This window comes from Nerophis lumbriciformis, linkage group LG13, assembly GCF_033978685.3.
Source record: "Nerophis lumbriciformis linkage group LG13, RoL_Nlum_v2.1, whole genome shotgun sequence".
NCBI lineage: Eukaryota > Metazoa > Chordata > Actinopteri > Syngnathiformes > Syngnathidae > Nerophis > Nerophis lumbriciformis.
The window spans coordinates 19272503-19292698 of record NC_084560.2 but is presented as its reverse complement, the minus strand read 5'-3'; the positions used below and the strand labels follow the sequence as shown (position 1 = coordinate 19292698).

The following is a 20196-nucleotide window of genomic DNA, read 5'->3' as shown; positions in this document are numbered from 1 at the left end:
TATTCGGGTGTTACCATTTAGTGGTCAATTGTAGAAATATGTACTGTACTGTGCAATCTACTAATAAAAGTTTCAATCAATCAATCAAAGTGTTACGGTTTAACATTAAAAATGGTCTAAAACCTTGATTGATAACTGCAGTTTGATAAACTCACGGCCCGACTAGCGCTAAATGCTAACATGAATAGAGGAGACATTAACGCCTTTGCACATTAAGAAATAACATACCACAAGCTAAACTTGTATGAACACATTATTGTCTGAGCAAGTAATCTACTGTATTTAATCGCACATCGAGCCTACAAAAGCACAATCAATCTGTACTCTGAGGCAGTGGTTCTCAAATGCGGGTACGCGTACCCCTGGGGGTACTTGAAGGTATGCCAAGGGGTACGTGAGATTTTTTCAAAATATTCTAAAAATAGCAACAATTCAAAAATCCTTTATAAATATAAATAAAAACCTATCTTTTTTTCCAAATAGTTCAAGAAAGACCACTACAAATGAGCAATATTTTTGCACTGTTATACAATTGAATGAATCAGAAACTGATGACATAGTGCTGTATTTTACTTCTTTATCTCTTTTTTTCAACCAAAAATGCTTTGCTCTGATTAGGGGGTACTTGAATTAAAAAAAAATTCACAGAGGGTACATCACTGAAAAAAGGTTGAGAACCACTGCTCTGAGGAATATAACAGTTTGTTTTCTTACAACTTTATTAACACAAACGAAGCTGTCGACAACGGAAACGTGTGTGTCGTCACATAAACCGGACGTGAAGAAAAGTGAACACACCATTTTACTTACCGGTATATCAATGGAAAAAATTCAAAAACTTTTACAAATTAAGATACAAAAAAAACATTTCAAACTCAAAAAGAAATATGGCTTTTAAGAATCCAGAACAACATTTAATGTTTCTTCTGCCAAGAAAATATATTGTTTGTCAATTTATTATAGGTATTATTTGTTTTAATTACAAATTGGTTAAAATATTTCAGTGGATGTATGAATAAGTTATGAGCACATTCAACAATACCGCGATTATAAAGATAACGTGATAATTTTGCTCGCAATAACCGTGATTTTAAATTTTCATATCGTTACATACCGACTTGCAGTGACGTGCGGTGAGGTTAATTGGCTGGTGAGGCACTGACTTCATCACAGTCAGATTTACAAACATATGAACCCTAAAGAGTATCTTATTCACTGTTTGATTGGCAGCAGTTAACGGGTTATGTTTAAAAGCTCATACCAGCATTCTTCCCTGCTTGGCACTCAGCATCAAGGGTTGGAATTGGGGGTTAAATCACCAACAATTATTCCCGGGCACGGCGCCGCTGCTGCCCACTGCTCACCTCACATCCCAGGGGGTGAGCAAGAGGATGGGTCAAATGCAGAGGGCAAATTTCACCACACCTAGTGTGTGTGTGACAATCATTGCTACTTTAACTTAACTTTAACTTTACACATACAAACTGTAGCACACAAAAAAGCACATTTAATAAAAAAAACTTTATTATGGTCTTACCTTTACTTATAAGTGCGGGAACAGTGGTGTTCGTGTTGGAGGAGTTGTGAATGAATGAAATATGAAATCCGTGCTGCAGTCTGCAGATGTACCTAATGTTGTGTTCCTGCAGTCGTTCACGGCTCCTCCGGCGCGAGCATTGTTGTTTTTGCACTTTTTGGCTTCTTGTTAAGTGACTTTTTTTGGGTGGATTCGGTCTTGCACGTGGAGGGTTTGGGTGTGCGGCACCAGGAGGCGGGATTACGCGAGCCTCAGCCAGTGCGTCTTCGCAGCAGTTTTATGATTGCTCAGCACAAGAAATACGTTACACACATACAGTTGTTGACAAAATACACTGTACATTATATACCTCAGCTAACTAAACTATGGAAATGTATAATATAGTTCATATAGCAATACGGTCTCACTGCACAGCAGGCCAGCAGTTAGCCGAGTCCGCAATCCATGTTGAGGCACTGAGTGACGTGCCTCAACTGGCTGCTGATCACCGCACCGTCTCTTCTCAGTATTTGAACGCCAAATGTGAAAATTCAGCGATTTTGAATAAAAATCATCTAAAACTGGTGAAGTTAAATGGAAATTAACTTTATAGTATAATCACTGGATACATATACCAATTTAATTAATTTTTTTTCTTTTTAAATTTTTTTTCTTTCCATGATGGCAGGTGAGGCCCCGCCTTACCTGCCTCTAGTGACCGCACGTCACTGCCGACTTGAAAAGGTGGTGTAGTCTTACATTCAAGGTTGTCTTACATTCAGATCAATATGGTCATTTAGGTTATGGAGAATCAGAGAATGTTGTCAACTTCGAGATTCTGTGTTTATGGTCCGCAAAATGAGAAAGGACAGGACCTCTGCTGGTAACAAGTAGTGCACACCATTTTGCCTACTTCAAGATGCGATTAATCAACAACCAATTCTACAAAATCGACATCATTCATGAAGATCTCATAGTCATTTATTAAACCTACCCCCAGTCACAGTGTTATTGGACACTTTCATAGTGGTCATGTTAACCTTATCTGCTCATGAATGGCACTTCAAATCCCTGCCCTACTGTCCCAGATACAATATGTTTTCACACCATAAAACCTCGACTTTAATCTGCTGAAATGTACCCTAGCAGCAATGGGAGGGCATACTTTCATAGGGCAGCTCAAAGATAAGCAAGCGGGAGGGGAGCAGTTTGTTTGTTCTCTCCCATCCCCAACGGTGACTAATATGCGTCGAATCACTCCATTTTAAATAAAACATTTGCTAAGAGGCTATTTGCTGTGGTTTCCTGTTGTCGGTTGAATTCCTAGAGCTGGCTAAGCTCTGCTTAGCAGGGAGTCGCTAGCCACTTTTGGGTTTTGTCAGACAAACCGAAGCAGCTATCTGCACTGGGAGGTGTGTGTGTGTGTGTGTGTGTGTGTGTGTGTGTGTGTGTGTGTGTGTGTGTGTGTGTGTGTGTGTGTGTGTGTGTGTGTGTGTGTGTGTGTGTGTGTGTGTGTGTGAGAGTTTGTTAGTGACAGAGTACAGCCAAGCCAGTCCAACTGAGACACCACCATCTCTCATCCCATCTGGAACATGTTAATTCAGCAATAACCCTCTCTCTCTCTCTCTCTCTCTCTCTCTCTCTCTCTCTCTCTCTCTCTCTCTCTCTCTCTCTCTCGCTCTCTTGCTCGCCCTCTCTTGTCTTTGCTTCTCTTTTCCCTACCCCGACTGCCCTCTCAATCGCTACCTCGCTTTCTTGCCCCGTACCTCTCTGTCTCTTCCCTTCCTGCTGGCAGGTCCAGTGAGGAAGCCCAAGTATGTGGAGAGTCCTCGTGTCCCTTCTGATGCCATTCTTTCAGCGCTGAGGAAGGGGGGTGACAAGAAGGAGTCCACCCACAATGGTAAGTTTTATTTTGTGTTCATTTCTGTATTGTATGTCTTGGTCTGCTTTGTTCTACTTTGAAATTTGACTTAACAAACATGCACTTTGAACAAAGTAGATCACCTAAGGTAATGGTGGTTCTGCAGAATGTCATTGATGTATGGTCATTGGTAGGTCTCTTCACTTCCTACTTGAGTGGTCCACAGCAGTGTTTTTCAACCTTTTTTGAGCCAAGGCACATTTTTTGCGTTGAAAAAATCCGGGAGGCACACCGCCAGCAGAAATCATTAAAAAACGAAACTCAGTTGACAGTAAAAAGTCGTTGTCGCAATTGTTGGATATGAATTCAAACCATAACCAAGCATGCATCACTATAGCTCTTGTCTCAAAGTAGGTGTACTGTCACCACCTGTCACATCACGCCCTGACTTATTTTGAGTTGTATAGTGTTTTAGTTCTTGTCCTGCGCTCCTATTTTCGTGGCTTTTTCTCTTTTTTTGATATTTTCTTGTAGCAGTTTCATGTCTTCCTTTGAGCGATATTTCCCGCATCTACTTTGTTTTAGCAATCAATAATATTTCAGTTGTTTTTATCCTTCTTTGTGGGGACATTTTTGATTGTCATGTCATGTTCGGATGTACTTTGTGGACGCCGTCTTTGCTCCACAGTAAGTCTTTTCTGTCGTCCAGCATTCTGTTTTTGTTTACTTTGTCGCCAGTTCAGTTTTAGTTTTGTTCTGCATGGCCTTCCCTAAGCTTTAATGCCTTTTCTTAGGGGCACGTACCTTTTGTTTATTTTTGGTTTATGCATTAGACACCTTTTTACCTGCACGCTGCCTCCAACTGTTTCTGACATCTACAAAGCAATTAGCTACCGGCTGCCACCTACTGATATGGAAGAGTATTACACGGTTACTCTGCCGAGCTCTAGACAGCACCGACACTCAACAACAACACATCTTTTGCAGACTATAATTACTAGTTTGCAAAAAATATTTTTAACCCAAATAGGTGAAACTAGATCATCTCCCACGGCACACCAGACTGTATCTCACGGCACACTAGTTGAAAAACACTGGTCCACAGAACTACCACGGTGTTGGATCCCTCGATCCCCCTTAAACAAACACAAGGGTGCTGTGTTTATTTGAAAGCGTGTGTTTGCATTAAAAAGGATTTAATTTTCCAGTGTGCGGTGGGAATGCGTTGTCTCACTGAAGCACTATGTGCACTTGGTAATGCAATACACTTCAATAGCACTCATTTCTCAATAAAAGTGTATTCACAAACGCAGTAATAATATTTCTGCACGTCCTCTTGTGCGTTGGCAGCTGTGTGTTAGTGCAATATTTCCTCAGTAAACACAAAGTGCTGTCTTGTGATTTCAACTAACGCAGGCCCACATTGCCCCCATAGGTTGTACGGAGGGTCAGGTGGAGTTATCTACAGTAAATGGCAGTACCAAAAGTGGTTAGACATGGCACAGGCACACACAGACACTGATGATTGTTGCATACCAAAGTATGAGGGGTGTGTCTTGACATTCAGCTCAGTTTAGGGCATTGTTTAGGCTCGGAGAGGGCTCTCGGAAGATACGGTTGGCTGGATAAATGTTACCTCATGACAGCTGAGTGGTGTTCGGCGAGAGTTAACTTTTTAACACTGTAGTCATTTACATTGTTTTTAACATGTACTCATTTGTATCAGGTTTAACTTCGCTCTCTATGACTTCAAAGTTGGTTCAAAGTAGGTTTACAATTTTAAATTAAAAATGCCCTGTCAATATCTGTGTAATGTAGAAACAGAATACTGAATTTTCATTGATAATATGGTAACAAAAGCTATTTTTGTCTACCCCAGCTGTATGCAGTGGAACATCTAATGTCAAACACAATCTGTTCATGACACTGGTCACTAGTCAACCACTGATTTGTTTGTATTTTAGTACAATTACTGCACAGAAAATACTGGAAATAGTATCATGGTCAAAAGGTAACCATCATAAAACGTATTAACTGTACAGGTTATGTTTTAGGTTTACATTGCGACGTTCTTAAAGGGGAACATTATCACCAGACCTATGTAAGCGTCAATATATACCTTGATGTTGCAGAAAAAAGACCATATATTTTTTTAACCGATTTCCGAACTCTAAATGGGTGAATTTTGGCGAATTAAACACCTTTCTAGTATTCGCTTTCTAGTATTCGGGAAGCAATCCGCCATTTTCTCAAACACCGAGTCAAATCAGCTCTGTTATTTTCCGTTTTTTCGACTGTTTTCCGTACCTTGGAGACATCATGCCTCGTCTGTGTGTTGTCGGAGGGTGTAACAACACGAACAGGGACGGATTCAAGTTGCACCAGTGGCCCAAAGATGCGAAAGTGGCAAGAAATTGGACGTTTGTTCCGCACACTTTACCGACGAAAGCTATGCTACGACAGAGATGGCAAGAATGTGTGGATATCCTGCGACACTCAAAGCAGATGCATTTCCAACGATAAAGTCAAAGAAATCTACCGCCAGACCCCCATTGAATCTGCCGGAGTGTGTGAGCAATTCAGGGACAAAGGACCTCGGTAGCACGGCAAGCAATGGCGGCAGTTTATTCCCGCAGACGAGCGAGCTAAACGCCCTGGATGTCTTGGCTCACACCGTCCCTTATGCCACCGAAGATGATCAAGAGAAGAATATCGACCCTAGCTTCCCTGGCCTGCTGACATGAGGATATGTCTACAGAATATATTAATTGATGAAAATTGGGCTGTCTGCACTCTCAAAGTGCATGTTGTTGCCAAATGTATTTGATATGCTGTAAACCTAGTTCATAGTTGTTAGTTTCCTTTAATGCCAAACAAACACATACCAATCGCCAAATTTGTCCTCGCTTTCTCCCGTGTCGCTTGCTGTCGTGTCGTTTTCGTCGGTTTCGCTTGCATACGGTTCAAACCGATATGGCTCAATAGCTTCAGTTTCTTCTTCAATTTCGTTTTTGCTACCTGCCTCCACACTACAACCATCCGTTTCAATACATGCGTAATCTGTTGAATCGCTTAAGCCGCTGAAATCTGAGTCTGAATCCGAGCCAATGTCGCCATAGCTTGCTGTTCTATGCGCCATGTTTGTTTGAGTTGGCTTCACTATGTGACGTCACAGGAAAATGGACGGGTGTATATAACGATGGTTAAAATCAGGCACTTTAAAGCTTTTTTTAGGGATATTGCGGGATGGGTAAAATTTTGAAAAAAACTTCGAAAAATAAAATAAGTCACTGGGAACTGATTTTTAATGGTTTTAATTAACCCTTCTGAAATTGTGATAATGTTCCCCTTTAACTGTCTTACAAGTCCAAAAATAAGGTTATTTCAGAGTTGTAAGGTCATGTTTAACATACATAGTTGTCCCGCAAGTCTAAATAAGACACTCTAAGTAATACAAACAACAGTAAGTTAACAGCAGCATCTCATTTTACCAGTCAACTACAGGTGTCTCACACAGTGACTCTCCTACAATCTGGATCCATTCAACTGCTTCACCATCAAAAGTATTGGTAAAAAAACAAAAGTATTATATTAGTATAAGTATAATAATTTTGACAAAGTAATACTAACCGGACATTACAAAATATGTTACCACATATGTCAGCAGCCATTTCAGAAACCTTTGTAACCTGTTTTGAAATGGTTATTTTGTCATTTATACTACAAATTATATATCGTCAACAACATACGTTGCAATATAGATTTTAGGCCAGGGGTCTCAAACTCGCAGCTCGGAAGCCATTTGTGGTCCGCAGGCCCATAGTTTGTGGGCCTCTACTTAACTTCATAGTTTAGTGCACAGGTGTCAAACTCAAAGACCGGGCGACAGATCTGGCCCGCCACATCATTTTACATGGCCCGCAAAAACCTAGAACTAATAAGCCTTAATAAAGTACTTTACTATCTATCACCATTTTGACAGAAAAAATACACACACATATATATATATATATATATATATGTATGTGTGGGGAAAAAAATCACAAGACTATTTCATCTCTACAGGCCTGTTTCATGAGGGGGGTACCCTCAATCGTCAGGAGATTTTAATGGGAGCATTCGCATACCATGGTTTATATAGGGCACAGAGTGGGTGGGTACAGGCTGGCCTAGGGGCGTGGTGATTGGTTCATGTGTTACCTAGGAGGTGTTTCCGTCTATGGCGGCATGTTGTTACAATTTCGCTGCGCTTGTTGAGGGATGACAGGTCTGGATGGTAGATAATAAACAGTTTCTCTTTCAAGCATAGGTTGCATCTTTTATTACCACTATTGTAAGGTGTGCTGGATGCAAGAATTTGCCATGTTATTGAATATTCAACATTATTGTCTTTGAGGTCCCAAATGTGTTTGCTGAGTTCTGTGGTATTTCGCAGGTTTTTGTTCCTGAAAGAAGCCTTGTGGTTGTTCCATCTGGTTTTGAATTCACCCTCGGTTAATCCTACATATGTGTCGGATGTGTTAATGTCCTTGCGTATTACCTTAGATATATACATATGTAGGATTAACCGAGGGTGAATTCAAAACCAGATGGAACAACCACAAGGCTTCTTTCAGGAACAAAAACCTGCGAAATACCACAGAACTCAGCAAACACATTTGGGACCTCAAAGACAATAATGTTGAATATTCAATAACATGGCAAATTCTTGCATCCAGCACACCCTACAATAGTGGTAATAAAAGATGCAACCTATGCTTGAAAGAGAAACTGTTTATTATCTACCGTCCAGACCTGTCATCCCTCAACAAGCGCAGCGAAATTGTAACAACATGCCGCCATAGACGGAAACACCTCCTAGGTAACACATGAACCAATCACCACGCCCCTAGGCCAGCCTGTACCCACCCACTCTGTGCCCTATATAAACCATGGTATGCGAATGCTCCCATTAAAATCTCCTGACGATTGAGGGTACCCCCCTCATGAAACAGGCCTGTAGAGATGAAATAGTCTTGTGATTTTTTTCCCCACACATACATATATTGCGCTCTACTACGGTATCGAGCACTATTTTTTGGATAACCTTATTAAGACATATATATATATATATATATATATATATATATATATATATATATATATATATATATATATATATATATATATATATATATATATATATGTGTGTGTATATATATATATTGAAAACTATTCTTAACTATTATCTAATTTATTAATGCAAAAAAAGTATGTATTATCATACATTCCAATTTGTTTTTGTTAAAATGAAAACAAATACTACTAAAACACTTGCTTGACTTATGATTTCAAAGCATGTTATCCATCAAATTATACACTGTAAAAATGAAAATAGAATTTACAGTAAAATTTGACGGAAATTTTTTTTTTACACGTGTTACCATTTCTACATTTACAGTAATACACTGTAAAAACAACAACCGTAGATTTTACGGTAAACGAAAAAAGCACTGGCAGTCAGTCCCCAAAATTTCACGGAAAAAAACTGTGGTAATATTTTTGGATTACATGAATAAGCCGGAAAAAAAACATACTAAATTTTACGATAAAATTCTGGGGACTGAGCTACCAATTTTTATTGCAAAACATACAGATTTTTTTCCTACAGTGTAAGTAAAAAAAAAAAATCAAAATCAAATGCATAGGCAATTGTGTAACAACATCATTAAGCAAATATTTATACATTTATATGCACTGTTACTGTCGCTGTTACATAATCGTGATGTGGCCCTCAATGAAAATTAGTTTAACACCCCTGGTTTAGTGTAGTTGCGGCCTGCACATGCTGGACAACTAATAGTTGAATATTTTATAGCAATCTTGAATCCCACGATAAAGAATGGTCCAAACACAAAAATTACAGTGTAACAAACACTTGGGCACCACAAAGAGCAACTTCATGTAAGCAAGAGGAAGTGTCTCCAACCATCTCCTGGGGAATTCAACAGTGTGAAAATATAAAATTTTTACATAAAATTTTACATGTATAATCACGTGGCCTATCATAGCTTTATGCTCCATAGCTGCTGGTAGAAGTAGTTAACGCATTTAGTTACAAGGTTGGGAAGTGAATACTAGCCTCAACCCGACTTAACCTCTAGTGGCGTAACAGGATCGGGGAGGCATGATGAGTGGATTGTTCTTCTGATGATGATGCAGGAACTCCGAAGACAGCGTGCTGGCTAGTTCCACCTTAACTGACTCCTCGCCCGGACTAACAGACTCTGTAATTGCCTGTGACCGGGTTTGCTCTAGTGTAGTTACTCAAGTGTGACTCAAACAGAAATCTACGTTCCTAGCCAGGATGATGGCGCCTTCCTGGTTAGGTTGAAGAGCGTCCCTCATCAACAAGCCCGGTTTGCCCCAGAAAGAGGGCCAATTATCAATAAACGTTAGTCCTCGTTGTCTACAAAAACTAGCCAGCCACTTGTTAAGCGAGACTAATCCGCGATATCTCTCATCGTTGACTCTCGTAGGCAGGGGGCCAGAGACAAGTACTCGATGCCTGGACATCTCTCTAGAGAGATTACAAGTCCTAGCTATGTTCCTCCTTGTAATCTCTGACTGTCTCATCCTAGTGTCATTGGAGCCAACGTGTACACCAAATTCACATAGCTAGTGGTGCGATTAGCCTGTCGTACGTGTTTACTAGGCCTGTTGCGAGTTAGCTCCCTAAGATTAGCTTCAATGTCAGGTGCTCTGGCCCCGGGAATACACTTAATTGTGGCTGGTTTGCTAAACTTTATGTTTCGGGTGATGGAGTCCCCTTTGACTAAGGTGTGGTGCCCGGTAGACTGGGGTGTAGGACTAGCTTTTTAATTTTCCTGAGGGAACTCTCCTGAAGGAATCAATAAAGTACTATCTATCTATCTATCTAGCTAAAGGGCTAAATCTATTATGCGTCTCAACCGGTTCACTGTTGCTTATAGGCTGCTTAGGGCTGCTACAAGCTGGGCTAGTTAGCTCGCCACAGCTAACGCTAGCAGATGTGTCCGCAATGTCTAAAGTTACGAAATTACTCCACTCTAACTGGCGGACATGGTCCTCTAGCAGAGCCAACTTATCCAACGGTGCACGAAGCGCAGGGAGCCATACTCGCGGTATTTTCTTTCACCGAGTGAAGTTCTTGCTGTGTTCGGGGAAGTGGTCGCGACGTGCGGGGAGCAGATTCCTTCAGACTGACGCCGCCTTTCTCCACACTAGCTTCGTTAGCTTAGCAGCTAGCTGGCTGAGGGAGGGGTGGTGAGACAGAGATCGGGTGATTTGCAAGTTAAATAAGACTACTAAGTATGTTTGGGAAGTAGTAAAGAAAGCTGTAAAACAATTAAAAACTTTTTTGCAACAAGCAACAGCTCTCTGATTAGTGCCCGGGAACAGGTGAGCATCCCGGACACTAATCAGAGGCAGGTGAAAACAATCAGCACCCATGACAACCAAGAAAACACAAAGCAGGGGTGCTGAAACAGAACTTAAACCACAAGTGACTCAAAACCCATAATAAACTATGATCCAGCACCGGATCATAACAAGTGGTCCCCAGGTAAATTGAGTTTAAGACCCCTGTTTTAGTCGGTGTCTGTATATAAATCAAATGATATTTACTTGCAACAGACCCTTTTTATCCCTGTGCCCACTGACCCAAGCAGTTTTATTAATTTAGACTAAATTACCATGTTGTTTTTTATCAAACATGTCTGTTCTTAAGGAAAAAAAGAAGGATCTGATTTGCATTGCACTGTAATGATAGACAATTAGGAGACTAAACAGCTTTTAAATGATGGATGATGTTGTATTTGTATTTCGGTAATATACAATACCACATTTAGTAGTATTGTTACTGCATGGTCATTGTTACTACCACATTTAGTAGTAGTATTACTGCATGGTCATTGTTACTACCACATTTAATAGTAGTATTACTGGATGGTTTTTGTTACTACCACATTTAGTAGTAGTATTACTGGATGGTTATTGTTACTACCGCATTTAGTATTATTGTTACTACATGATCATTGTTACTACAACATTTAGTAGTATTATTACTGGATGGTTATTGTTACTACCCCATTTAGTATTATTGTTACTACATGGTCATTGTTACTACAACATTTAGTAGTATTAGTCATTGTTAATACCACATTTAGTAGCATTAGTCATTGTTACTACCACATTTAGTAGTATTATTACTGCATGGTCATTGTTGCTACCACATTTAGTAGTATTATTACTGCATGGTCATTGTTACTACCACATTTAGTAGTAGTATTACTGCATGGTCATTGTTACTACTACATTTAGTAGTAGTATTACTGCATGGTCATTGTTACTGCCATATTTAGTAGTAGTATTACTGCATGGTCATTGTTACTGCCACATTTAGTAGTATTGTTACTGCATGGTCATTGTTACTACCATATTTAGTAGTATACTAGTATTACTGCATGGTCATTGTTACTACCATATTTAGTAGTATTATTACTGTATGGTTATTGTTACTACCACATTTAGTATTATTGTTACTACATGGTCATTGTTACTACAACATTTAGTAGTATTAGTCATTGTTACTACCACATTTAGTAGTATTAGTCATTGCTACTACCACATTTAGTAGTATTACTACTGCATGGTCATTGTTACTACAACATTTAGTAGTAGTATTACTGCATGGTCATTGTTACTACCACATTTAGTAGTATTATTACTGCATGGTCATTGTTACTACTACATTTAGTAGTAGTATTACTGCATGGTCATTGTTACTACCACATTTAGTAGTAGTATTACTGCATGGTGATTGTTACTGCCACATTTAGTAGTATTATTACCGCATGGTCATTGTTACTACCACGTTTAGTAGTATTATTACTGCATGGTGATTGTTACTGCCACATTTAGTAGTATTATTACTGCATGGTCATTGTTACTACCACATTTAGTAGTATTATTACTGCATGCTCATTGTTACTACAACATTTAGTAGTATTGTTACTGCATGGCCATTGTTATTACCACATTTAGTAGTATTATTTCTGCATGGTCATTTTTACTACTACATTTAGTAGTAGTATTACTGCATGGTCATTGTTACTACCATATTTAGTAGTATTATTACTGCATGGTCATTGTTACTACTACATTTAGTAGTAGTATTACTGAATGGTTATTGTTATTACCATACTTAGTAGTATTATTACTGCATGGTCATTGTTACTACAGCATTTAGTAGTATTATTACTGCATGGTGATTGTTACTGCCACATTTAGTAGTATTATTACTGCATGGTCATTGTTACTACCACATTTATTAGTATTATTACTGCACAGTCATTTTTACTACCACATTTAGAAGTATTATTACTGCATGGTAATTTTTACTACCACATTTAGTAGTATTGTTACTGCACAGTCATTATTACTACCACATTTATTAGTATTATTACTGCATGGTAATTTTTACTACCACATTTAGTAGTATTGTTACTGCATGGTCATTGTTGCTACAGTCCTCATTTGTACACTTTTCTATCATAGTCATGTGAAAACATTGGGCAAGGACAAAATACATTCTTTCTTTAAACGGCAATGTCCTACGCTCATGTATTTAAACTATGTGTCCCGTCCCTAGAAAGTCCGAGTTTGACACTGCAGAGTGTTAAAGTGCAGTGTTGATACTACAAAAGATAAAGTCTTGGGAAATATGTTTAAAGTATGCAGCGTGAGACCAGTAACGACTGAAGGAGAAGTTTTCTGTTTTAAGCTATTAAAAGATTCAAATTGGAACGGAGAATGTCTTTTTGACCTCTTGTCATGCAAAGTGCTTATTGTGTGTCTCCCTCCACTTCCTGCAACACACTGAAGTATGATTACAGCTTGCAATGTAGACTTTGAATGCATTCGTTGCATTGTGTTTGAGCTGGTCAAGGTTCCAGTTGTTGTTGTTGGAGCAACAGGCCAAGAAAGAAATTGTGTCTGACCTAAAGTAAAGTTGTCCCGCATAGCTGTGTCTTTGAGGGGGGGATTGGGTTTCTTGTGTATGTGTGTGAATGCCTTTTTTAATTTTTAGGTATGTGCCTACGAGTGCATTCGCGTTAGTTTAAATGGGTGTCTCATTGTTTGGGTACAAGCTTTGCATGGTTTCAGCTGTGCTCTTACGGCTCTGTCTCTGTCAATCATGCTGCTCTCTCTCCAGTGAGACTCGGGCCCTATACTGAGCACCTGTTTCTTCACGCAATGATTGTATCTCAAGATATGGCATTTGAAGAAGCCCTTTACACAAAACTGTTTTACAACAGGAAACAGATCAAATCCATGTCATCTTGACTGTTTACTGCACATGTGCCTGGGCATCGGCAAGTATGTTCTAGCCAAGACACCATAGGCAGGACATAGTACTGTTGTAGTTCCACTTTAACAAAGTGTCATACAGTGTTCTTCCCAGACTTTTACAATGAATTGTGCTAAAAAAATATATAGGAACATTCATAAAAATAATGATAAATGACTGTAATTATATAACACTGCAAAAAGTCAGTGTTCAAAAACAAGAAAAAAAAAAATACAAAAATGAGGAGTATTTTATTTGAACTAAGCAAAATTATCTGCCAATATAACAAGAAAATGTGGCTTGTCAAGACTTTCCAAAACAAGTAAAATTAGCTAACCTCAATGAACCCAAAAATACCTTAAAATAGGTATATTCTCACTAATAACAAGTGCACTTTTCTAGATAGAAAAAAAAGAGACCTTTTTGCTCAATATGTTGAAAAATATTCTTAAATTAAGTAAATGCTAGTGCCATTATCTTGACATAATGATATGCGCTCGGCATTACATTTCTTGAAACCAGCAAACTTATACTAAAAACTAGTTTATTGTTCTTAATGGAAAGGAAACAAGGCAACAGCTTGTTACTCTCGGGGTCTCCTAGCCGCTCAGGCAAATCATATGGTCTAAAAATGCATTTTTCCATCGACAACATGATCATCGTGCCAAGTGCGTGCTCTTTCACTCAATTAGTGCGCATATATACAGCCCGGCACCCGGCCAAAAATTGTTTTATTGTAATTTTGAGGAATTTATCTGAATGTGCATGAACTATTTCTGTTCAAAATTGTTTATTAGACAGAAAATAAACAAATATCACCATTATTTGAGATATTTAATCTTACTTAGATTTCAGTTTGTGCAGAGTAATGCAACTCTACAAAAAAATGTAAATACAACTGATTGTCACACACACTTGTGGTGAAATTTCTCCTCTGCATTCGACCCATATCCTTGTTCCACACCCTGGGGGGTGAGGGGAGCAGTGAGCAGCAGCTGTGGTCATGTTGGTGATTTAACCCCCAATTCCAACCCTTGATGCTGAGTGCCAAGCAGGGAGGTAATGGGTCCCATTTTTATAGTCTTTGGTATGACCCGGCCGGGGTTTGAACTCATGACCTACCGATCTCAGGGCGGACACTCTAACCACTAGGCCACTGAGCAGGCAAGCCATTTACTAACCCATATACAACCATTTCCATAACAGTTGTCCAATTAATGTCCATTGTTAAATGATCTGTAGAAAGCCACCCCACACCAAAAAGAAAAAAAAGCTTTATGGATACAACATTTAACCTTGAGGAATGACAAATAATACAGTATTCAGCAGCACCAATTAATGGACTGCTCCATGTATGTTGTATTGATTTATTGGCAAATCAAAACATTACGACCATAATAGTGTCAACTAGTGTATGGTCCCTGCATAACTGGTTAAGATAGAATTATGACTACTTCAAAAGGCAATTACAGCTAGGTTTAGTTAAGACAAACTGACAAGTGCAAACTTAATTCAAACCCTGGCATGCATTGATTGAATCAATCAATCAAAGTTTATTTATATAACCCTAAATCACGAGTGTCTCAAAGGGCTGCACAAGTCACAACAACATCCTCGGCTCAGATCCCACATCAGGGCAAGAAAAAACTCAACCCAATGGGATACAATGAGAAACCTTGGAGGGGACCGCAGATGTGGGGACCCTCCCCTCTGGGCGACCGGTGCAATGGACGAGTGGATCTAACATAATATTGTGAGAGTCTAGTCCATAGTGGATCTAACATAATAGTGTGAGTCCAGTCCATAGTGCATCTAGCATAATATTGTGAGAGTCCAGTCAATAGTGGATCTAACATAATAGTGAGAGTCCAGTCCATAGTGAATCTAACATAATAGTGTGAGAGTGCAGTTCATAGTGGATCTAGTTAATAGTGTGAGAGTCCAGTCCATAGTGGATCTAACATAATAGTGTGAGAGTCCAGTCCATAGTGGATCTAACATAATAGTGTGAGAGTCCAGTCCATAGTGGGGCCAGCAGGGGATCATCTTGAGTGGAGACAAGTCAGAATGCATTGATTGAATCTTGATTTTGTTGTAAAATGTACATCACAACTTTTTGTATACGGTATAGCTCGGTTGGTAGAGTGGCCGTGCCAGCAACTTGAGGGTTGCAGGTTCAATCCCCGCTTCTGCCATCCTAGTCACTGCCGTTGTGTCCTTGGGCAAGACACTTTACCCACCTGCTCCCAGTGCCACCCACACTGGTTTAAATGTAACTTAGATATTGGGTTTCACTATGTAAAGCGCTTTGAGTCACTAGAGAAAAAGGGCTATACAAATATAATTCACTTCACTTTATCCTTTATGCTTAAACTTGTTTCCTGTAATGCAAACGTACTCATTTGTGTTGACCACTGCCTCTCACAGTGTCAAAACAAAGTGATCTTTATTATATTTAATACAGATCTTGAATTCCATTGGATATTAGTAGTACATGTGGTCAATACATGTGTATTTAAAGGGGAACATGGATGGATGGCTGGATGGATGCATTATCACAATTTCAAAAGGGTTAAAACCATTAAAAATCAGTTCCCAGTGGCTTATTATATTTTTCAAAGTTTTTTTAAAAATTTTACCCATCACGCAACCCCCCTGAAAAAAGCTTCAAAGTGCCTGATTTTAACCATCGTTATATACACCCGTCCATTTTCCTGTGACGTCACATAGTGATGCCAATACAAGCAAACATGGCGCATAGAACAGCAAGGTAGAGCGACATTAGCTCGGATTCAGACTCGGATTTCAGCGGCTTAAGCGATTCAACAGATTACGCATGTATTGAAACGGATGGTTGTAGTGTGGAGGCAGGTAGCGAAAACAAAATTGAAGAAGAAACTGAAGCTATTGAGCCATATCGGTTTGAACCGTATGCAAGCGAAACCGACGAAAACGACACGACAGCCAGCGACACGGTAGAAAGCGAGGACGAATTTGGCGATCGATTGGTATGTGTTTGTTTGGCATTAAAGGAAACTAACAACTATGAACTAGATTTACAGCATATGAAATACATTTGGCAACAACATGCACTTTGAGAGTGCAGACAGCCCAGTTTTCATCAATTAATATATTCTGTAGACATACCCTCATCCGCTCTCTTTTCCTGAAAGCTGGTCTGTCCAGTCCAGTTGGAAATGCATCTGCTTTGAGTGTCGCAGGATATCCACACATTCTTGCCATCTCTGTCGTAGCATAGCTTTCGTCGGTAAAGTGTGCGGAACAAACGTCCAATTTCTTGCCACTTTCGCATCTTTGGGCCACTGGTGCAACTTGAATCCGTCCCTGTTCGTGTTGTTACACCCTCCGACAACACACCGACGAGGCATGATGTCTCCGAGGTACGGAAAACAGTCGAAAAAACGGAAAATAACACAGCTGATTTGACTCGGTGTTTGAGAAAATGGCGGATTGCTTCCCGATGTGACGTCACAACGTGACGTCATCGCTCCGAGAGCGAATAATAGAAAGGCGTTTAATTCGCCAAAATTCACCCATTTAGAGTTCGGAAATCGGTTAAAAAATATATGGTCTTTTTTCTGCAACATCAAGGTATATATTGATGCTTACATAGGTCTGGTGATAATGTTCCCCTTTAAGAAGAAAGTTCATAAAACAAATTGTGAGCTGCTGTAAAGATGCATTTTGGTTGTCTAGTTTGAACACTTACTTCAGTACATGCATTGTTCTGGCAGCCTGTGACCTCTTTTTAGATGCGGTTGACATGATCATTCATATCCTTTATGTAGTATTATCTTTTTCTTTTCTTTCAAGAAACTAACCTCTGTGCATCATTTTTATATATGAAACAGCTGTGCAAACCATTTATGGAAGACTGCAGAGTTGTCTAATCAAGAGCTATTGTTTTGAGGTCATGGAACTTACAATGAACCCTCATACGCACATAGCATTCATGAATGGAATATATTAATAGCAGCACTGATGAATGGACTGTAATTAATATTATTGCTGTGGGAATGATTGAATGAATGTCTCGCCAGTTTATTCGTTGGTATCTTTTTTTACTCGCTAAAACTTATTGGGCATGTTCTTTCACTTGGGGAAAGTTGCTCCAAACACAACATATAACCACAAACCCAAACGAATACAATTGATATCTGACTGTATGTACCGTCAAAGCCAGTTGAAGCCATTGAAGTGTGTCGACTAGACCAGATTGTAAGCAGAGGTATCGTTTTATCAACGTCTCACCTCCCTGCATACTGAATGGCTCAGCGTGTCACTGGACACCATTTGTGAATGCTCTAACAGACATTGTTTTTCTCACATGAAAATGTGCAGTAATGGCTTCAGGGGGCTCATCACCTGGTACCTTTAAACTCAAACGAGGAGGCAGGATGCATGTTCTCGTCAAGGGTTCATTAAACCAGACCTTACTCTTTTTTTTGGTGTTGAAATTCCAGCCGCTAATGAGCACCGGCTGGATTGTATTCTCAGCAGGGAGAAGGTCGAGATAGCTCGAAAGAGCCAGTGAATTCCCGCTTTTTATTTCCACCTCCTTCATCCTTCTCCACCTCCTCCTCCTCCTCCCTTCATCTTCATTCTTCCATCACTGTACTGCAAGACCGCTATTTCACACCCGTTTGTAAACTAATTGTGGTGGTGTTTTGTTTTTTGTTATTTTATCGGTTTTCAATTAATGTCTGAGGAAAAGAAATCAGGTCTTCTTCCTCTATGTTGTCTTAAAGGCCTACTGAAACCCACTACTACCGACCACGCAGTCTGATAGTTTATATATCAATGATGAAATCTTAACATTGCAACACATGCCAATACGGCCGGGTTAACTTATAAAGTGCAATTTTAAATTTCTTGCGAAACTTCCGGTTGAAAACGTCTAGCTATGATGACGTATGCGCGTGACGTCGATGGTTGAAACGGAAGTATTGGGACGCCATTGTATCCAATACAAAAAGCTCAGTTTTCATCGCAAAATTCCACAGTATTCTGGACATCTGTGTAGGTGAATCTTTTGCAATTTGTTTAATGAACAATGGAGACTGCAAAGAAGAAAGCTGTAGATGCGATCGGTGTATTAGCGTCTGGCTACAGCAACACAACCAGGAGGACTTTGACTTGGATAGCAGACGCGCTATCCGACGCTAGCCGCCGACCGCATCAATGATCAGGTGAAGTCCTTCGTCGCGCCGTCGATCGCTGGAACGCAGGTGAGCTTCGGTGTTGATGAGCAGATGAGGGTTGGCGTAGGTGGAGAGCTAATGTTTTTATCATAGCTCTGTCGAGGTCCGTAGCTAAGTTAGATTCAATGGCGTCGTTAGCAACAGCATTGTTAAGCTTCGCCAGGCTGGAGAGCATTAACCGTGTAGTTACAGGTCCATGGTTTAATAGTATTGTTGATTTTCTGTTTATCCTTCCAGTCAGGGGTTTATTTCTTTTGTTTCTATCTGCAGTTAAGCCCGATGCTATCACGTTAGCTCCGTAGCTAAAGTGCTTCACCGATGTATTGTCGTGGAGATAAAAGTCACTGTGAATGTCCATTTCGCGTTCTCGACTCTCATTTTCAAGAGGATGTAGTATCCGAGGTGGTTTAAAATACAAATCCGTGATCCACAATAGAAAAAGGAGAGAGTGTGGAATCCAATGAGCCCTTGTACCTAAGTTACGGTCAGAGCGAAAAAAGATGCGTCCTGCACTGCACTCTAATACTTCACTCTCACGTTCCTCATCCACGAATCTTTCATCCTGGCTCAAATTAATGGGGTAATCGTCGCTTTCTCGGTTCCAATCGCTCTCGCTGCTGGTGTAAACAATGGGGAAATGTGAGGAGACTTTCAACTTGCGGGACGGCGTGGCGCAGTGGAAGAATGGCCGTGCGCGACCCGAGGGTGCCTGGTTCAATCCCCACCTAGTACCAACCTCGTCATGTCCGTTGTGTCCTGAGCAAGACACTTCACCCTTGCTCCTGATGGGTGCTGGTTAGCGCCTTGCATGGCAGCTCCCTCCATCAGTGTGTGAATGTGTGTGTGAATGGGTAAATGTGGAAGTAGTGTCAAAGCGCTTTGAGTACCTTGAAGGTAGAAAAGCGCTATACAAGTACAACCCATTTATTTTATCATTTATAACTTGTGACGTCACGCTACTTCCGGTACAGGCAAGGCTTTTTTTTTTATCAGCGACCAAAAGTTGCGAACTTTATCGTCGTTGTTCTATACTAAATTCTTTCAGCAAAAATATGGCAATATCGCGAAATGATCAAGTATGACACATAGAATGGATCTGCTATCCCCGTTTAAATAAAAACATTTCATTTCAGTAGGCCTTTAAAATATAGAATGATACATTAGGACAATTAAGTGCTGTCAAGCCATTACACTTTTAAATCACATTAATCACAGGGTTGCTATGGAA

At 39.8% G+C, this 20196-nt stretch overlaps 1 protein-coding gene across 3 annotated transcripts in view; it reads left to right on the top strand.

Annotated features, from left to right (window-relative positions):
* The window catches only part of LOC133613775 (protein TANC1-like), a 256853-nt gene that overhangs the window by 108654 nt on the left and 128003 nt on the right, over positions 1-20196 (top strand). For all 3 annotated transcript variants that reach the window (XM_061971555.1, XM_061971553.1, XM_061971554.2), the window contains exon 4: positions 3312-3416. In XM_061971555.1, coding sequence (XP_061827539.1) covers positions 3312-3416 — 105 coding nt within the window. The remainder of the gene's footprint in view (positions 1-3311; positions 3417-20196) is intronic.